The sequence below is a fragment of the Engystomops pustulosus genome, chromosome 2, assembly GCF_040894005.1.
Source record: "Engystomops pustulosus chromosome 2, aEngPut4.maternal, whole genome shotgun sequence".
In the NCBI taxonomy this organism is placed as follows: Eukaryota; Metazoa; Chordata; class Amphibia; order Anura; family Leptodactylidae; genus Engystomops; species Engystomops pustulosus.
Genome location: NC_092412.1, coordinates 205,227,921 through 205,249,569, shown reverse-complemented (window position 1 = coordinate 205,249,569; position 21,649 = coordinate 205,227,921). Strand labels below are relative to the sequence as shown.

The window sequence follows — 21,649 nt, the reverse complement described above, 5'->3', positions numbered from 1 at the left end:
GATTCAATTTCATGCACTTGTACTTTATAGTCATATTTATTATAAGCATTATTTATTCTTTACACTTATTCATTCTGATATGCATGCATCTTTGTATGGAGGTTGTTTCAAATTCAGTAAATTGCACATTTGTATATAAGAAAAAATAATTTTTATATAAATTTTCTATGTCACATACACAATGTATTTAATATGAATTGCACAAGTGTATATAAGGAATTTTTTAATATATATTTTCTATGTCATATGCACAATGTATTTGATATGCACTTTATGCAGTGGTTTTTTATAATATGTTGGTAGATAGACAAAATCTGTATGCTGGTATGTTCAGGTCATCCATAGAGCTCCTAAATGTATATTATGTTCCGTTCTCTACTGACCCTTATGATTTTTGCTGCCAACGTATCGATTTTGTATATGTTCTGTACCGTTGCGATGCATATTCAATTTATGTTCAACAACAACTTTGCAATTCAGACCATAGTGTCCGGTTTTATTGTAATCTATTTTTAATGACTCAGGCACTTTCTATCTATACTTACCAGTCTGGCGCTCTGTTGACGCGCCCAGGCGGGTGCACCACGTCTTTTTTTTTTTTTTTTCTCATGGTTAAGTGCGCGGATCCGGGATGCGACTCCATGGCAGCGCTGGCCCGATCATGTGATCAGGCTGGGTGCGTCATGGTGACGCACTTCCGGTGCGCGACCATATGGAGTTGACGCATCACGTGATGGGCGCATCTCTAAGCACATACGCTGGCTGGGGGTATTTAGGGTAAGCACAACTTCTACATGCCACCTCCTGACGAAGCATTAGTGCGAAAGGCGCATCAAAGTTAGAGACAATTTTTTTCTTCTAATAAATCCAATTCTGAAATAAAGGCACCTGGCAAACTAGTATTCCTATATCCTGTAAATAAACAGTGTGGTTTTATAATTAACAAATATTACACAGCCAGGGTCAAACTCCACAGTGCTTACATAAGAACTATGCAGGATCTAAAAGAAGACTTTGTTAAATATTACTCATTTTAGGATGACGAACGGAAAATGGCATTATATAGAAATACTATGCAACCACTGATAAAACAGGGCAGTCATTTATAATCTACTCATCTGTAAAGTTCCTTAAACCTATACGTACTTGTCCTGTAGTAATGATGTCTATGTATGTCCCCAAGCCCCTTTTTAAAAACAGCTGAATTGGAAAACCAATGGTGACCTCTTTATCATTTGTTTAATGTGAGATAACAATATGTTATAATTGATGACCTAAGTTAACCCTTAAGACTGGCCATGAAATTAAGATCAGAAATACTTTGAATCGGCTGTTTAAAGAGGCTATGATTCTAGTAAATGATACATGTTTATACTCTTCAACGTTTACATTTGTCGAAGGCTCACGTACTGAGCCGAAACGTGTTGCATCTGTATGTATTTTATCTTTTCCAATAAAATTCCTCATCCTGAACTGCGATCTACAGCCTTTGAGCGCCAGACCTTCACGTGTCCTACACCGGGTGTTTCCACTTTTGGATATGTGGAATTTTCTGCTCTGTATTGATCAGCTGCCTGATGGGACTGTAGCCTGTGCTTTCAGTAGCATCCATTCTGGGTATTGAGGTGCTTTTGAGGACTCACTGGAGCCCAGAAACTGATCTTCTGCAACCCTGTCCACTGGAACGGGAACTGCTGACTCCAGGGGACCGCCGGCTGCCGGTGCTACATTACATATAATACATGCGCTTATGCTCATGTCAAAAGGTGAGCGGCTTTTTTGTCAAACTATTTAAAAATTATATTTCATTGCCTGTTTTTGTTTACTTAATCTTCAAAAGTTGTGTTCAGTTCCTGAATTCAGTTCCTGGTACATGCCTGTGCAATAGGCTTGTAACTGCAGTGAGGCTCAGAAAATGTAGTCAGACCTAGGCCCAGGAATATGATATTTGGGGCCCTAGTTCAATTTTACCATAACAGCCCAGAATTTTCAGTGTTGAAAGTAATTTGTTGCTAGTAAAGAAACTTAAATGACAAGGGAATGTAGTTACAACCACAGATGACAATAGTAACCTCATATTCTAAAATGCCAAGAAGCTATTATGGTGTGGTACCAACTTTATGGATTTAGAGATCCAAATTCCTACATTTAGTGAAGTTTTAATGAAATCAAGACACTGGATTTTTCTTTTCCTACTTGCTGCAGCTATTGGTCCAGCTCAGTGCATGGATTTGTCCAAGAGGCACAAAGGTTACCTGGACTGAACCTTGTATATAATGAATACTTAAATTCCTGGCAAGAATATATTTTCTCCCATTAGTTGATGATTACTCAAGATAAACAAATGTCTACTTGTTCCACAGTACAGATGTTATGTGACATAAAGGTGCCATATTCTGGCAGTGGGACAACCTACACAAGTTGTAGGTCATTTTAATCTTTGGATTAGTGGACACAGTATAGTGAACACCTTATGCAGCATGTTACTAATAGATGACACCATGCAATAACCATAAACAGAGATAACTTTGACTGCAGGTGTGAACCATTTAAATGCAGTGATCTAATAGAAGTAGATCAGAGATTTGCAGTAATTTCTCCCCATAATAAACATTAATGCCTTGCACGGCCGTGTACTTGCCTAGACAGTATAGTGGGTGAAGCACACAGCCCGGTGAAGAAGGAACAGGGAATGAGACCCTTACCCAGAGCCCATAAAAGGTATCATACATTATAGTTAGGGGCCTGGCATAGACACTGCACTGGGTTCCATCAGAAGTTACTTTACTGGGTGAGACAGTGTGTGCTCACTGCCCCGGGAGCCGGTGCCATAGACCTCTATGGGAGCCATGATCTGGACACAAATTGTACAGCTGGATCACAGGTCCCCATTTGGTCAAGTAATGTGGCCTTTGAGTGAGCAACAAAGCTTAATTTAAGAATAATATACACTCACTGGCCACTTTATTAGGTACACCTGTCCAACTGCTCGTTAACACTTAATTTCTAATCAGCCAATCACATGGCGGCAACTCAGTGCATTTAGGCATGTAGACATGGTTAAGACAATCTCCTGCAGTTCAAACCGAGCATCAGTATGGGGAAGAAAGGTGATTTGAGTGCCTTTGAACGTGGCATGGTTGTTGGTGCCAGAAGGGCTGGTCTGAGTATTTCAGAAACTGCTGATCTACTGGGATTTTCACGCACAACCATCTCTCGGGTTTACAGAGAATGGTCCGAAAAAGAATATAAACATCCATTGAGCGGCAGTTCTGTGGGCGGATGCCAGAGGTCAGAGGAGAATGGGCAGACTGGTTCGAGCTGATAGAAAGGCAACAGTGACTCAAATCGCCACCCGTTACAACCAAGGTAGGCAGAAGAGCATCTCTGAATGCACAATACATGGAACTTTGAGGCAGATGGGCTACAGAAGAAGACCACACCAGGTGCCACTCCTTTCAGCTAAGAACATGAAACTGAGGCTACAATTTGCACAAGCTCATCGAAATTGGACAGTAGAAGATTGGAAAAACGTTGCCTGGTCTGATTAGTCTCGATTTCTGCTGCGACATTCGGATGGTAGGGTCAGAATTTGGCGTCTACAACATGAAAGCATGGATCCATCCTGCCTTGTATCAACGGTTCAGGCTGGTGGTGGTGTCATGGTGTGGGGAATACTTTCTTGGCACTCTTTGGGCCCCTTGGTACCAATTGAGCATCGTTGCAATGCCACAGCCTACCTGAGTATTGTTGCTGACCATCCCTTTATGACCACAATGTACCCAACATCTGATGGCTACTTTCAGCAGGATAATGCGCCATGTCATAAAGCTGGAATCATCTCAGACTGGTTTCTTGAACATGACAATGAGTTCATTGTACTCAAATGGCCTCCACAGTCACCAGATCTCAATCCAATAGAGCATCTTTGGGATGTGGTGGAACGGGAGATTCGCATCATGGATGTGCAGCCGACAAATCTGCAGCAACTATGTGATGCCATCATGTCAATATGGACCAAAATCTCTGAGGAATGCTTCCAGCACCTTGTTGAATCTATGCCACGAAGAATTGAGGCAGTTCTGAAGGCAAAAGGGGGTCCAACCCATTACTAGCATGGTGTACCTAATAAAGTGGCCGGTGAGTGTATATACCATATGTACCATATGCCGGCACATCACAGGATGAATGTACCACAGCTTGTGCCTGCTTGTGGGTGCACATTTGCTAGACAGAATTAGGACAGAATCATTACACCTCCAGGAGTGAACTGGATGCTAATGAACAATGCTTTGATGCCTTAGTCCAAGTTAAACTATAGCCGAAAAGGGATTTTGAACAAATTTATGTGGGCTTTAACCCTTCAAGACTAAATGGTTGGTTTTGTTTTAATATAATTGTTTTATACTAAGAATTTCAGGCAGGCTTTCTCTACTTACTTTATTTCTTATCATTCTCCTTCGCCCTTTCTTAATTTAATGTGTACTCTACCCCTTCTCCAATACAAAGACAAAAAACGAATTAAAATGTTAGAATACTGTACATAACAGTCTTATGCAGAGTAGAGCGGAGGAGTCATGGCAGCTAGGTCACTACCCACCAGCACAGAGAAAATTTACAAATTTAGACTGCAAAAGGGAAAACCTGTTAAAGAAAGACCAGGATGACCATGGCTCTTCCTCATGCACACACACACAGGACTATAAATTGCAAAGTTTGCTGAAAGGTGAATTACACTTTAAATGCTACCATAAAGGTTTGACCTCTATTTTGTCTAAAAAACTAGACAAAGTAGTCTGAGAATTAGAATATTCTTTTAATGTCCCAATACAAAAATGGGAGAAGTTTTATCGGAACTGAAATCAATAATAGAGGAGTGTAAAGGGCAATTTATTTGTTTCACTGCTTGGAACTATTTCATTGTCTGTTCAATTTATCAAAAGCTATAAAAACATGTTGCCCTACATTTCTTATACATATCCCAGGAGACACGTGACATAATAAATGCAGGAGTGTGTGGCCAGGATTTCCATCCAGTGCAGAGGTCATCCGAGGATTTCGGTTACATTGCTGTCTTCTTTATCACACCAACATAAAGGGAAGGTCCCACAGCACGGCTGTAACCAGGGCTTCCACAGGTTATTGAGGAACGACAACTGCAGAGGCACCATGCTGATTGTGTCCTGATGTTCTGCCACTGCCCTCTTTATTCTGTTTAGTACAGCTTTGTACTGAGGTTCTACATGAGGGTCAAGAGGGTTGGATTCTGAAGGATCGGCTGATAACTCAAATAATAATGGAGGATCATGGTGAGTAACATGATCTCCTTCACAAGCACAGATAACAATATCGTAACATCCCACTGCGCCTTCTGGGTAAAAGTTTGGAGTCACAAAATGAGCTTTCCAAATAGCACCACCTATAGAAATAAGGGAAATACAGAATTTTATTTTCTGTATAACATTTGAAAACATGTGGCAAATCAAATAAAGTAGACAAAACAGATATTTGAAAGTGACTTAAATGCAAAGAAAATATTTTCTATAAATGGGATTTTACCAGTGGAAATACTGTATAGTACAATAAAATGTTTTTTTTTTTTTCAAATTCTAAAATCTTAACATTGTTGCGGTCTCGTGGCACGATACCCTCTTCGGTTATCCAAAGGTTATCCGATGAGCCAGGCGGATATAAGAAGGGTAAAAAAGACAAGAGGCGCTAACCTCGTGAAGTATTTAAAACTGGCGTGGAGAAATTAGAAAGTGTGGCAGTGTCGCCGCTCACCTTATCCAAAGAGCAAAAAGCGTATATAGCAGCCGGTGGTTTCCTAATGTCAGCTTTTCCCGATCCAGAAGGCGGGGTAGCAGTAGAACAATGTACCTCTAGGAACCAGTGCCAGTAGTTCCAAATAGTAAGGTTTTATTTCATAGAAAATAATAAATAAGCTTAAAAGAATGGTTACAACGCGTTTCGGCTCAGTACATGAGCCTTAGTCAGGTATAGAGATACAGAGATACGCGTTGTAACCATTCTTTTAAGCTTATTTATTATTTTCTTCGAAATAAAACCTTACTATTTGGAACTACTGGCACGAGAGGAACCGGCGCTCCAAACAATAACCTCTAGGAACCATTCATTGGGTACCCGCAAAATCTTAACATAGCCGTTTTCATTGCAGGTATTGATCCATCCATGTTGATGATACAACAATATCATATAGGAGTATGATAAGTGACCCGTTTTCTTATTGGATTGCTACTTTTGTTTAATTTGAATGATGGTCCTTTAATATAGCCCATGGGCTTTCTGAACCTTTATAGATAGCACTTCAGTGTGCATGCCTTGTAATGTGCCATTGACCTGTGATTTAGGTCTTTGTTTGTTTCTTTGTCAGTGTTGTGGAGGAGCATGGGGCTTTCAGATATATTATTACGTCTTGTGTTGTGTTCCTATGTTGTCAGTATAAGGGGTTTTTCCTTTCAGCAGTAAAATTCCTTTGATTTCGGTCTTGAAAATCATGTACATATAATTTCTCTCTCTTGTACTTGTACTTGTGTTTTCACCTTCACTTGGTTCTCTCTCCAACGTCACCTTAACTTTTTCCTCACTTATGTGTGTATTGTGTCACTTTTTCTGCCAGTGTGTGAAATAATGAAATACAAAAATTCTCTAATACAGGTTAACATTGACTGCGGTGTTCAATTAGGTGCAGTTTCACAAAGGATTGTTAATTACTAGAGATGAGCGAACATGCTCGTCCGAGCTTGATGCTCGGTCGAGCATTAGGGTACTCGAAACTGCTCGTTACTCGGACGAATACTTCGCCCGCTCGAGAAAATGGCAGCTCCCGCCGTTTTGCTTTTTGGCGGCCAGAAACAGAGCCAATCACAAGCCAGGAGACTCTGCACTCCACCCAGCATGACGTGGTACCCTTACACGTCGATAGCAGTGGTTGGCTGGCCAGATCAGGTGACCCTGGGATAGACTAGCCGCTGGCCGCGCTGCTCGGATCATTCTGTCTCTGGATGCCGCTAGGGAGAGAGCTGCTGCTGCTCAGGGAAAGCGTTAGGGTGTTCTATTAGCTTACTGTTAGGCAGGAGTGATTCTCAAAGAACCCAACAGCCCTTCTTAGGGCTACAATAACGTTCTACTTTTTTTATTTTAATTTGCATCTTTTACCATTTTGTGAGGAATTAGCAGGGGGACTTGCTACCGTTGTGTTTAGCTCTTAGTGGCACACATATCCATAGCAAAGACCGAAGTGGGAAAATTCAGTAGGGGTTGGATTTCTATTAGGCAATAACTCAGTGTCATCTCATCTGGCATAGTACTGTGCTTCCTTTGATACTTGGCTAGAAAATAGCCATAGGAGAATACAAACAGCTTCTTGAAGCCTACAGTAGCGTTCTATATATTTGATTTCTGGTTGATCTGCTGGTGACTGTAGTTTCTGCAGTGCATGTACTTGCCAATTCTGAGCAATTTGTAGTGGGACTTGCGACCGCTGTGTTCTGCGCTTAGTGGCGCACATATCCATAGCAAAGGCTGAAGTGGCAAAATTCAGTAGGGGTTGGATTTCTATTAGGCAATAACTCAGTGTCATCTCATCTGGCATAGTACTGTGCTTCCTTTGATACTTGGCTAGAAAATAGCCATAGGAGAATACAAACAGCTTCTTGAAGCCTACAGTAGCGTTCTATATATTTGATTTCTGGTTGATCTGCTGGTGACTGTAGTTTCTGCAGTGCATGTACTTGCCAATTCTGAGCAATTTGTAGTGGGACTTGCGACCGCTGTGTTCTGCGCTTAGTGGCGCACATATCCATAGCAAAGGCTGAAGTGGCAAAATTCAGTAGGGGTTGGATTTCTATTAGGCAATAACTCAGTGTCATCTCATCTGGCATAGTACTGTGCTTCCTTTGATACTTGGCTAGAAAATAGCCATAGGAGAATACAAACAGCTTCTTGAAGCCTACAGTAGCGTTCTATATATTTGATTTCTGGTTGATCTGCTGGTGACTGTAGTTTCTGCAGTGCATGTACTTGCCAATTCTGAGCAATTTGTAGTGAGACTTGCGACCGCTGTGTTCTGCGCTTAGTGGCGCACATATCCATAGCAAAGGCTGAAGTGGCAAAATTCAGTAGGGGTTGGATTTCTATTAGGCAATAACTCAGTGTCATCTCATCTGGCATAGTACTGTGCTTCCTTTGATACTTGGCTAGAAAATAGCCATAGGAGAATACAAACAGCTTCTTGAAGCCTACAGTAGCGTTCTATATATTTGATTTCTGGTTGATCTGCTGGTGACTGTAGTTTCTGCAGTGCATGTACTTGCCAATTCTGAGCAATTTGTAGTGGGACTTGCGACCGCTGTGTTCTGCGCTTAGTGGCGCACATATCCATAGCAAAGGCTGAAGTGGCAAAATTCAGTAGGGGTTGGATTTCTATTAGGCAATAACTCAGTGTCATCTCATCTGGCATAGTACTGTGCTTCCTTTGATACTTGGCTAGAAAATAGCCATAGGAGAATACAAACAGCTTCTTGAAGCCTACAGTAGCGTTCTATATATTTGATTTCTGGTTGATCTGCTGGTGACTGTAGTTTCTGCAGTGCATGTACTTGCCAATTCTGAGCAATTTGTAGTGGGACTTGCGACCGCTGTGTTCTGCGCTTAGTGGCGCACATATCCATAGCAAAGGCTGAAGTGGCAAAATTCAGTAGGGGTTGGATTTCTATTAGGCAAGAACTCAGTGTCATCTCATCTGGCATAGTACTGTGCTTCCTTTGATACTTGGCTAGAAAATAGCCATAGCAATAGGATAGCATTGTTTGGTTTTAAAAACTCAAAAAAAAACAAAAAACACAAAAAAAAAAAAAAAAACACAAAAAAAAACAAAAAAAAGTAAAAAAAAAAATAAAGTTATAACTCTCATTTTAAAAATGTTTAACCCGAGGGCTAGGGGTAGAGGACGAGGGCGGGGACGTGGGCGTCCAACTACTGCAGGGGTCAGAGGCCGTGGTCCTGGGCGGGGTGAGACACCACCTGCTGATGAGGGAGCAGGGGAACGCCGCAGAGCTACACTCCCTAGGTTCATGTCTGAAGTTACTGGGACTCGTGGTAGAGCACTGTTGAGGCCAGAACAGTGCGAACAGGTGATGTCGTGGATTGCTGACAATGCTTCGAGCAATTTGTCCACCACCAGTCAGTCTTCCACGCAGTCCACCCATGTCACCGAAATCGCCACTCCTCCAGCTCCTGCACCTCAGCCTCCTCCCCCCCAGTCTGCCCCCTCCCAGGAAAATTTGGCATTTGAACCGGCATACTCTGAGGAACTGTTTTCTGGACCCTTCCCACAGTCACAAACCACTTGTCCGGTTGCTGCTGAGCAATTTTCCGATGCCCAGGTTTTCCACCAGTCACAGTCTGTGGGTGATGATGACCTTCTTGACGTAGTGGAAGTGTGTAAAGAGGTGTCCGACGATGAGGAGACACGGTTGTCAGACAGTGGGGAAGTTGTTGTCAGGGCAGGAAGTCCGAGGGGGGAGCAGACTGAGGGATCGGAGGATGATGAGGTGACAGACCCAAGCTGGGTTGAGAGGCCGGGTGAACACAGTGCTTCTGAGACGGAGGAGAGTCCTCGACCTGAACAGGTTGGAAGAGGCAGTGGTGGGGCCAGACGGAGAGGCAGGGCCAGAGCTGGTGCATCAGCGCCACTGTCAACTAGTGAAGCTCCCGTGGTGAGGGCTCTTGCGGCGAGGGCTAGATCTTCAGAAGTGTGGAGGTTCTTTAAGGAAACACCGGATGACCGACGGACTGTGGTGTGCAACATTTGCCAAACCAGGCTCAGCAGGGGTTCCACCACTACTAGCTTAACTACCACCAGTATGCGCAGGCATATGAATGCTAAGCACCCCACTCAGTGGCAACAAGCCCGTTCACCTCCGGCCGTGCACACCACTGCTCCTTCCCCTGTGTCAGCTGCTAGTCAGCCCCCTGCCCAGGACCCTGCCACAAAAACCCCATCGTCGCCTCCACGATCCTCCACAGCATCCACCAGCGTTCAGCTCTCCATACCCCAGACGCTGGAGCGGAAACGCAAATATAGTGCAACCCACCCGCACGCCCAAGCCCTTAATGTGCACATCTCCAGATTGCTTAGCCTGGAGATGCTGCCCTATAGGCTAGTAGAGACCGAGGCCTTTCGCAACCTCATGGCGGCGGCCGCCCCTCGGTATTCGGTCCCCAGCCGCCACTACTTTTCCCGATGTGCCGTCCCAGCCCTGCACCAGCACGTGTCAGACAACATCATCCGTGCCCTGACCAACGCCGTTTCTGACAAGGTCCACCTGACCACGGACACGTGGACGAGTGCTGCCGGGCAGGGCCACTATATATCGCTGACGGCACATTGGGTTAACTTGGTGGAGGCTGGGACCGAGTCTGACCCTGGGGCTGCTCATATACTGCCGACGCCGAGGATTGCGGGGCCTACCTCGGTCCAGGTGTTTCAGGCCTACTATGCCTCCTCCTCCTCCCACCCCTCCTCCACCTCCTCCTCCGAACTACCATCCGTGGGCACGGCGCCATCAGTCGGTAGCTCTAGGCACAGCAGCAGTGCCGTCGCTAAGCGACAGCAGGCGGTGCTCAAACTGCTGAGCCTAGGCGACAAAAGGCACACCGCCCAAGAGCTATTACAGGGCATCACGGTGCAGACTGATCTGTGGCTGGCACCGCTGAACCTCAAGCCGGGAATGGTTGTGTGTGACAACGGCCGTAACCTGGTGGCGGCTCTGCAACTCGGCAGACTGACACATGTGCCATGCCTGGCCCATGTGTTAAATCTGATAGTGCAGCGTTTCCTCAAGACATACCCCAATCTGTCTGATTTGCTCACGAAGGTGCGCCGCATCTGTGCGCATTTCAGGAAGTCCAGCCCAGATGCTGCCACTCTCAGGGCAGCGCAGCGCCGCCTCCAACTGCCCGCTCACCGACTGTTGTGCGACGTGCCCACGAGGTGGAATTCAACACTGACCATGTTATCCAGAGTTTACCAGCAGCGCAGAGCGATTGTAGACTGCCAGATGTCAACTTCCACCAGAACTGGTAGTCAGGTCAGTCAGCTTCCTCAAGTCTACAATGAGGAGTGGACGTGGATGTCTGATATCTGTCAGGTGCTGAGTAACTTTGAGGAGTCAACACAGATGGTCAGTGGCGATGCCGCCATCATCAGCCTCACCATCCCGCTGCTTGGCCTGTTGAAAAACTCTCTGGTCAGCATGAAGTCGGAAGCTTTGCGCTCGTCACAAGAGACGGGGGAAGAATATTCCCTTGTTGATAGCCAAAGCACCCTGAGGTCTGTTTCTCAGCGCATATCGGAGGAGGTGGAGGTGGAGGAGGATGAGGAGGAAGAGGAGGAGAATGTTGGCGAGACACAAGAGGGGACCATTGTTGAGTCCTTCACTGTTCAGCGTGTATGGGCAGAAGAAGAGGAGTTGGAGGAGTTGGAGGAGGAGGAAATGGACAGTCAGGCCAGTGAGGGGAGTGAATTCTTACGCGTTGGTACTCTGGCGCATATGGCAGATTTCATGCTAGGCTGCCTATCCCGTGACCCTCGCGTTCAAAGAATTTATTCCAGCACCGATTACTGGGTGTTCACTCTCCTGGACCCACGGTACAAGCAAAATCTTCCCACTCTCATCCCTGGAGAGGAAAGGAGTGTGAGAATGCATGAATACCAGCAGGCCCTGGTGCACAAGCTGAAACAGTATTTCCCTTCTGACAGCGCTAGCGGCAGAGTGCGTAGTTCTGCGGGACAAGTAGCGAGGGAGAGTAGGCGAGCAGGCAGCTTGTCCAGCACTGGCAAGGGTACGCTTTACAAGGCTTTTGCCAGCTTTATGTCACCCCAGCAAGACACTGTCACCTGTCCCCAGTCTCGGCAGAGTAGGGCTGATCTTTACAGAAAGATGGTGAGGGAGTACGTAGCTGACCATACCATCGTCCTAAATGATCACACAGCTCCCTACAACTACTGGGTTTCAAAGCTGGACATGTGGCACGAACTGGCGCTGTACGCCTTGGAGGTTCTTGCCTGCCCTGCCGCTAGCGTCTTGTCCGAGCGGGTTTTCAGTGCAGCTGGTGGCATCATCACCGATAAGCGTACACGCCTGTCGACTGACAGCGCTGACAGGCTGACGCTTATTAAAATGAATAAAGGCTGGATTTCTCAGAATTTCCAATCTCCACCAGGTGAAGGAAGCTCAACCTGAATAATTGATCCACTCCTCCTCCTCCTCCTCATTTTCCTCCTTCTCCTCCTCTTTGTACAGTAAAGCAGAGGAAACTGGCTATTTTTTGACAGGGCCCACTGGCTCTTGCTATAGTACTTCATGCATTTAATTTTTCTGGAGGGCCACCTACCCGGTCCTCTGTTTGAAACAATTTTTGTGAGTGCCACATACAGGCACTCAATCTATTCCATTTTACTGCAGGGCCACCTACCTGCTCCTCTGGTTTGAACAATTTTTGGGACTGCCACATACAGGCACTCAATCTATTCCATTTTACTGGAGGGCCACCTACCTGCTCCTCTGGTTTGAAACATTTTTGGGACTGCCACATACAGGCACTCAATCTATTCCATTTTACTGCAGGGCCACCTACCTGCTCCTCTGGTTTGAACAATTTTTGGGACTGCCACATACAGGCACTCAATCTATTCCATTTTACTGGAGGGCCACCTACCTGCTCCTCTGGTTTGAACAATTTTTGGGACTGCCACATACAGGCACTCAATCTATTCCATTTTACTGGAGGGCCACCTACCTGCTCCTCTGGTTTGAAACATTTTTGGGACTGCCACATACAGGCACTCAATCTATTCCATTTTACTGCAGGGCCACCTACCTGCTCCTCTGGTTTGAACAATTTTTGGGACTGCCACATACAGGCACTCAATCTATTCCATTTTACTGCAGGGCCACCTACCTGCTCCTCTGGTTTGAACAATTTTTGGGACTGCCACATACAGGCACTCAATCTATTCCATTTTACTGGAGGGCCACCTACCTGCTCCTCTGGTTTGAAACATTTTTGGGACTGCCACATACAGGCACTCAATCTATTCCATTTTACTGCAGGGCCACCTACCTGCTCCTCTGGTTTGAACAATTTTTGGGACTGCCACATACAGGCACTCAATCTATTCCATTTTACTGGAGGGCCACCTACCTGCTCCTCTGGTTTGAACAATTTTTGGGACTGCCACATACAGGCACTCAATCTATCCCATTTTACTGGAGGGCCACCTACCTGCTCCTCTGGTTTGAAAAATGTTTGGGACTGCCACATACAGGCACTATCCAAATTAAATTGTCTCCATAGCAGCCTCCACACGTTGTCTCCATTGCTACCTCCAAAAGTCGTCCATATAGCTGCCTCCATACATCGTCCCTTTATCAAACGAGGTGTGTCAGGCAGAAATTTGGGTTGTTTTCATGGATTCCACATCAAAGTTGTTAACTTTGTCGCCACCCTGCTGTGTTATCCACAAAATATACTGGCAAACTTTTACCATTTACGGATATTATTTCAGCGCTTCTTGCGCAGATGTTTACATTCCCCTCACCCGGCATATCCTAAACTTATAAGAACGCTACTACACTTGATCTTATACAAAAGGTTCTTAGAAGTGCTGTTTGGGGAGTAGCCTAGAGACAGGGGCTTGGATTGGCGAAAGCTCGCCTGGCAGCGGAACGCCAGCTCCATGCGCATCATGCGCTTCTTGCGCATCTGTTTACATTCCCCTCACCCGCCATATCCCAAACTTATGAGAACGCTACTACACTTAACTTGGTGCAGGCTGGGACCGAGTCTGACCCTGGGGCTGGTCATATACTGCCGACGCAGAGAATTGCGGGGCCTACCTCGGTCCAGGTCTCAAAGGCCTACTATACCTCCTCCCACCCCTCCTCCACCTCCTCCTCCTCCGAATTACCATCCGTGGGCATGGCGCCATCAGTCGGTAGCTCTAGGCACAGCAGCAGTGCCGTCGCTAAGCGACAGCAGGCGGTGCTGAAACTGCTGAGCCTAGGCGATAAAAGGCACACCGCCCAAGAGCTATTACAGGGCATTCCACATCAAAGTTGTTAACTTTGTCGCCACCCTGCTGTGTAATCCCCAAAATATACTTGCAAACTTTTACCATTTAGGGATATTATTTCAGCGCTTCTTGCGCATCTGTTTACATTCCCCTCACCCGGCATATCCTAAACTTATAAGAACGCTACTACACTTGATCTTATACAAAAGGTTCTTAGAAGTGCTGTTTGGGGAGTAGCCTAGAGACACGGGCTTGGATTGGCGAAAGCTCGCCTGGCAGCGGAGCGCCAGCTCCATGCCAAGATCCAACTAACATAGTTTTAACTGCAGCACCTTTAATCTACTACTAGTTCACTGCCTCCATACATGGTCCCCTTATCAAACGAGCTGTGTCAGGCAGAATTTTGGGTTGTTTTCATGGCTTCCATGTTAACTTTGTCGCCACCCTGCTGTGTAATCCACAAAATATACTGGCAAACTTTTATCATGTACCGATATTATTTGAGCGCTTCTTGCTCACCTCCTTTGGTTCCTCTCTGCTACCCATTGGTTTGAAGCCTGAGTCCATTTAGGGTATGTTGCCATGCCTGCCGCTGCTGCCGCTGCCTCTGCATGCCGTCCCCTATAGTGTCAGGGTCAATTATTGGATGTTTTAGATGCTATCTAGCTTCATTCTGTCACTCTGTCATGGCCATGCTGTTGCCCATAATTTTGGCATAATGGTGCGATTATGCAGCCTCAGAGGCATCCATGCATGCTGCCCCTGCTGTTTCCTGTCCATTTCCGTGGTGTTTCCATCCTTTTCTGAGGTTCCCAGGTGTTTGGCCAAGCTTCCCTGTGCAGAGCCTTGGTCCCCTTGAAAAATGCTCGAGTCTCCCATTGACTTCAATGGGGTTCGTTATTCGAGACGAGCACTCGAGCATCGGGAAAAGTTCGTCTCGAATAACGAGTACCCGAGCATTTTAGTGTTCGCTCATCTCTATTAATTACCTTGCAGCTCAGTTCTCAGTGGTCCCAATCTTTCACTCATTGGCCAAAATACACATAGATATATCCCCCCCCCTTGCCTGGATGGGTGGACAAATATCTTGCTACTGGTCACTGCACTACTGGGTTCTTTTAATGACACAAAACATGTAATTTCATTATTAGACAACAAACATTATCAGCTGTCATGTGACACAGAGCTATGATATTGCGCTTCAATGCCTATACTTTCTTATAGCAATAGTCTACATGTTGTATCTATTCAGAGAGTTTTGCTGATGGCGGTAAAGTGCAATTATTCAGTCTTTGACAATCAATTTTTTTTCTTTAGAAGTGTGGAGGGGGAAGGATATTCCCCATCATTGGGTGATATGATTATAGCCAAATGGTAAGAATTGATTCTTTTTTCTGTTGAGTACCTTTTTCTCTCCCATATCAGCTGGTATGGTCTCTATATAGCTTACCTTCTCCTGGTATGGGGAAGGGGGACGGGCAGGGGCACACAGAAATTTGTTGAATTTATTAAATTCTAACTTTATAAATTTGACATTTACAGTTTAATTACAAAAAGATATATTCAATATTCATATTGATTCGCATTAAACAGACAACCTTAAAAATATATTTACATGCCTTTATACATGATATAAATTTCTTTACAATCTAGCATTATATATGCGTATATAAAATGTATAATATATATATAATTTATTTTTCGTCCGTTCGGCAGCACACATATGGGATTTATCCCCTTGGTACAACTCAGAAGAGAATGGGTAACAAGCAGTAGTAGACAATTAAACAATTAGTGTCTTGGCTGACTCCACCTATATAAGGCCGGAGCACACACACAACCCTTGATTTTCTTTTTCTCTTAGGTATGACAGAAGAGTTCAGGTCCTGTGTGTCTACACAGAAAAAAAAAACAAAAATACCAACAACTATCCAGATAATAAGTTTTCTAGGTCCTCTGTGTCTTTACACAGAACACTTGGATGGACCGGCCTGGGCTGTATACGCTGCATGCGGTCCCTCGTCTCGGAGGAGCCTGTACAGCTATCCTGCCCTTACAGGGGTAATAGCTGAGGCTGTGGTGTGTATCAGCCACCATGTACCAGGCACATGAGATCGCTCCTGCATCTCCTACCTGCTGGGCCTTGTGGTTCATCACCCTGCGTGCCTCACCATGGGACGCTTGGATCCCCTCCTGCATAGGCCGCAGCTCAGGCTGTATACCATAGCACTGCTGGTCTCTGGCCTGGAGGAGCCTGTACAGCTATCCTGTCCTTACAGGGGCAATAGCTGAGGCTGTAGTGTACATCGGCCACCATGTACCCGGCACATGAGATCGCTCCTGCATCTCCTCCCATCGGACGCCTGGATCCCCTCCTGCATAGGCCGCAGCCCAGGTAAGAGCCTGTACAGCTATCCTGCCCTTACAGGGGTAATAATACAGATTGTGCTGAGTATCTACCACACATCACTGACACATGAGATCACTGCTAGTATCTCCTCCCAGCTGGGCCTTGTGGTTCATTAACCCTGTGTGCCTCACCATGGGACGCTTAGGTCGCCTCCTGCATAGGCCGCAGCCCAGCGCTGCTCCTGGTATTAACCATTTGTTCATCTGGATGGAGGCAGCACATTGTATCAGTGAGTATATCCAGGCTGTATACCGGCCGCTGGTCTCTCATCCTCCTGTGATATATGTTATACAGTTTTTTAACCTGTTTTCTCCTGCTGGAGATCTCTGCATATTGTACAGTATTTACACGGTTACCACATGTTGTACAGAGATTTCAGCATGTCCTGCCATCACTTGCAGTACATGTCAGCTCCTGGGATATAGACTGTCAGCTCCTGGGATATAGACTGTGAGCTCCTGGGATATAGATTATCCTGTCCTGGACATTCTGGTGTTTCTTGTGCACATGTGTCGGCCATTGCTATGTATTGGTGCATTTTCAATTTGCATTCACCTGTTGCAGTCATATCATGCAACCTCACCGCAGGTCTCAGCTGCCAGATTTACCTTGTCTTGCAGAAGGCAGAGGTTGAGGAATGCTCAGGCCTCCTATGTATCCCTGCTAAATGCATTGGTATAATATCTACCTGCTCAATGCTCAGGTCTAATGTCTCCTATGCTACCTTGCTAAATGCATAGAACTTTATTGCATTTCTAGTCCCTCCTGCGCCCTGACTCCAGGGTTTATATGCAGAGTCTGTGAGCTCTGCTTGACTTAGAATTATCTTACTGGTATTTCATGTGTATAATCTGTGATCTTTACACTGGATTTACTAACCATTTTCTCTGGACTCGGCCCCCGGTACGCGATGAGCATGCACTCGGCCCCCCGGTACGCGATGAGCATGCACTCGGCCCCCCGGTACGCGATGAGCATGCACTCGGCCCCCCGGTACGCGATGAGCATGCACTCGGCCCCCCGGTACGCGATGAGCATGCACTCGGCCCCCCGTACGCGATGAGCATGCACTCGGCCCCCCGTACGCGATGAGCATGCACTCGGCCCCCCGTACGCGATGAGCATGCACTCGGCCCCCCGTACGCGATGAGCATGCACTCGGCCCCCCGTACGCGATGAGCATGCACTCGGCCCCCCGTACGCGATGAGCATGCACTCGGCCCCCCGTACGCGATGAGCATGCACTCGGCCCCCCGTACGCGATGAGCATGCACTCGGCCCCCGGTACGCGATGAGCATGCACTCGGCCCCCCGGTGCGCGATGAGCATGCACTCGGCCCCCCGGTGCGCGATGAGCATGCACTCGGCCCCCGGTGCGCGATGAGCATGCACTCGGCCCCCGGTGCGCGATGAGCATGCACTCGGCCCCCGGTGCGCGATGAGCATGCACTCGGCCCCCGGTGCGCGATGAGCATGCACTCGGCCCCCGGTGCGCGATGAGCATGCACTCGGCCCCCGGTACGCGATGAGCATGCACTCGGCCCCCGGTACGCGATGAGCATGTACTCGGCCCCCGGTACGCGATGAGCATGTACTCGCCCCCTGGTGCGCGATGAGCATGCACTCGCCCCCCGGTGCGCGATGAGCATGCACTCGGCCCCCGGTACGCGATGAGCATGTACTCGGCCCCCGGTACGCGATGAGCATGTACTCGGCCCCCGGTACGCGATGAGCATGTACTCGGCCCCCGGTAAGTGATGAGCATGGCCTGTGTGTTATACACTGTACCCACATCCTCTGTCTGGTGAGATGTGCAGGTATCTATGATCTGTATACATAGTGACATACTGTAATAATGATACAGAGCAGACTGATACCAGAATCTCTAAGTTCTGCTTCTATGTATGTTCTCCATAGTCTACTCTACATGAATGGCATTGGAGAGTGATCCTCTCATATCCAGGTGGCAGAAATCCTCATACAGTGATGTTACCTGCATATGGCTTGTCTGTACACATCTTTACCTCATACTAATGTGTCCTTTGTGTTTTCACTAGACGTCCTCTCCTGAGCGGCTGTCAAAGACCCTTATGAGAGGTGGAAAGAGGAGGAAAACTAGGCAGAGGTTATGTCCTCACCCATTGCCTATTAAGAATGAGTCTTGTATCTATTCTCCTGTGTTACCCCAGGATACAGATCCAGAGATCCACACAGATCCCAGGCCCAAGCCTTCTTATCATGGATCATCTCCTTTTCTTCTAGATCTCCAGACATCTTTCTCTATTGCAGATTCTTGTTTATAGGAATATTACATCTCAGAGATTAAATCTGATGCCCCAGACCAGATCTTCCTTCTGAGGAAGGAGAATGTAACCACCAGTGGAATCCACTAAAGATCCTGAAGGGAAACACCAGGGAAAGGATGATTCTACTTTCCAGTCACTGATGATGACGTCTTCCCTACTCACCCAGTCCTGTCTATATATTTTCAGCGTGGATGGACCACACCTGATAACGGCATTAGAGGTCTAGTGACCAAGGGATGAAATCCTACTCTGTGCCACCACTGGCCATGTGACCTGTCACAATAGCTATCTGATGCTTCTATTACCTGCATTAAGGATTCCTCTGAAGTCCTGGTTGCTTTGGTCGTGGCAAGAAGAGCTGTATGGACAAAGCTCTGGAATAAGGACGCTCCAGCAAAAGGATTATTTGAATTTTCAAGATCTAAAGGCTCAAAAATCCAGGAAGAGCAGGAAGAGTTTGTCGTTCCATCACATCGACTTGGTACACAGGGTCGGTTCAGACACAGGCACATGAGTAGGTAAAAAGCCACTTAACTCAAAACCGTGGGAGTTAGTGCATCTGGCCTGGTGGAATATCAACAATAAGAAGACAGCGGTCCTTCTCTTCAGATTGGCCAAAGTCTTTATCAGACGCCTGGTGTCCTCTACAATACATCAAATATAGACTCTGTAACCTTCCCACCTGACAGATCCTGACCAGCAATCTGCTAGTTGTATATCTCTGCCTCAGAGATATCACTGCGCAGCATCAACTGTCCTATCAGATCTTCATATTCCCATCTGTCCTATCAGATCTTCATATTCCCATCCTGCCTCCACATCGGGAGAACATCGGGATAGCGCTTCAGACTCCTGCCCACTGCATTGCCAGTCATGTCCTTAAAGGTTCCATACCTGGAGGACTGGTTATTTCCATGGAACTTCTGAATCTTCAACTTCAAATTTGAAGAAGAGTAATGAAAGTCTATAAATGTATTTTTGGAAATATTTCCCCTGATATCAGCTAACAAAAGTTAGTGAGTGACAAGAGCACTGGCCAAATGTCTGTTACCATAGATGTGGTGCAATGAGCAAAGCCCATATCTGAAGTGAAGGAACCAGTCGCAATAATTTATGGCAAGAAAATTCTGGATTCTTCATCCTCGCACATTAGCCAGAGGGATACGTCTTTCTGAGGCTGGGGTCCCATGTAGGAGATGACCAGGATCATAAGTCATGGAACACTCAAGAGAAGATATTGTCCTCTATTCATCGGGGGCTGTGAGCCAATCAGACCAGTGTTACAATACTTCTATGTTATTATTCTAACGCGTCTATCTCGTCTGCAGCAATCACAATGTGCTGCTGCCTACATAAAAAGGTTCCTGAAGTCTCCAACTTACAAGAGAATGCAAAACCCTGCCCTAAGCGGAGGCAAATCTTCAGCTGTTGACACTTGATATCCTTAGTCATATTTCTGATATCCAGAATACTCGCTATCAGTGGCATTACTATCGCTGTACCAACCGTAGCAGTGATGCTAATGGCCAGCCCAGGACCCACGACCGAATCATAAATTATGCACGTCGTGTACCTAGGTGGGCCTGGCCCTATTGACCATAGCTGCTGCAGCTGCAATGCTGAGAGGGCTGCCCGTCCCTAAGCCTGCCGCACCTGGCTCCACCTGTGTGTCCAGGCAGCGGCCGTCCTATCTTCTTCCTGCATGAAGACATGTGACGTCACATGACACATCCTGGCCGGCGCTGAGTGGAGGTCCAGGGCGCCTACTCACAAAGGTTATATCTTCTGGCTGCACTAAAAGCCTAAGGCCAGGAGAATCCTCAAAAGCAGCCCATCATGTTCATGCTTGATGGCCAAGACATCGTCGAGGAGGACTGCAGAACTCCAAGCAATGTCCTTCAAGGATTCCTACCTTAACATTCTGCCAAAAAGCATTATTTACTTTCCTGCTCAGCCTTCATCCAACGATTTCTACAGTCTTCAGAACAATTCTTTCAAACAATACATTTTCAAATAATTTTTATAAAGGGGCAAATTGTCCACATGGATCATTGACTCCATGAGATGCTCTCTGGTCATGAAGCTCCAGACCAGCTGAGAGCGAACTCTACATCAGCTTCTTTAGCTGAGCTCTGCCACGTCTATCAGTCCTACAGAGCAGCCACGTGGTCCTCTCCATCCTCGTCTATAGATCTCTGCAGGATGGACTTCTCTGCTTCCTAAGGCTTCAGCCCCATAAGTACTGCTTGCTACGTCCCATATGTGTGCTGCCGAACGGACGAAAAAGAAGGAGGAAATTTGCTTACCGAAATTTCCATTTCTTTTAGTCCGTGAGGCAGCACAACTTTCCCGCCCTTAAATGATGAAACGTTATTGCTATATACCATACAAGGGTTGTGTGTGTGCTCCGGCCTTATATAGGTGGAGTCAGCCAAGACACTAATTGTTTAATTGTCTACTACTGCTTGTTAACCTGTTCTCTTCTGAGTTGTACCTAGGGGATAAATCCCATATGTGTGTTGCCTCACGGACTAAAAGAAATGGAAATTTCGGTAAGCAAATTTCCTCCATATAATATATATATATACATACAATATATATACATACAATATATATATACATACATACATACACTCACCGGCCACTTTATTAGGTATACCATGCTAGTAACGGGTTGGACCCACCTTTTGCCTTCAGAACTGCCTCAATTCTTCGTGGCATAGATTCAACAAGGTGCTGGAAGCATTCCTCAGAGATTTTGGTCCATATTGACATGATGGCATCACACAGTTGCCGCAGATTTGTCGGCTGCACATCCATGATGCATATCTC

General features: G+C 46.3%; 1 protein-coding gene across 5 annotated transcripts in view; it reads right to left on the bottom strand.

Moving 5' to 3' along the window:
- Positions 1–4,800: 4,800 nt before the first annotated feature.
- Positions 4,801–21,649, bottom strand: part of LOC140119152 (arylsulfatase D-like) — a 49,471-nt gene continuing 32,622 nt past the window's right edge. For all 5 annotated transcript variants that reach the window (XM_072137872.1, XM_072137876.1, XM_072137874.1 and 2 more), the window contains one exon: positions 4,801–5,419. In XM_072137872.1, coding sequence (XP_071993973.1) covers positions 5,046–5,419 — 374 coding nt within the window. In that variant the 3' untranslated portion in view covers positions 4,801–5,045. The remainder of the gene's footprint in view (positions 5,420–21,649) is intronic.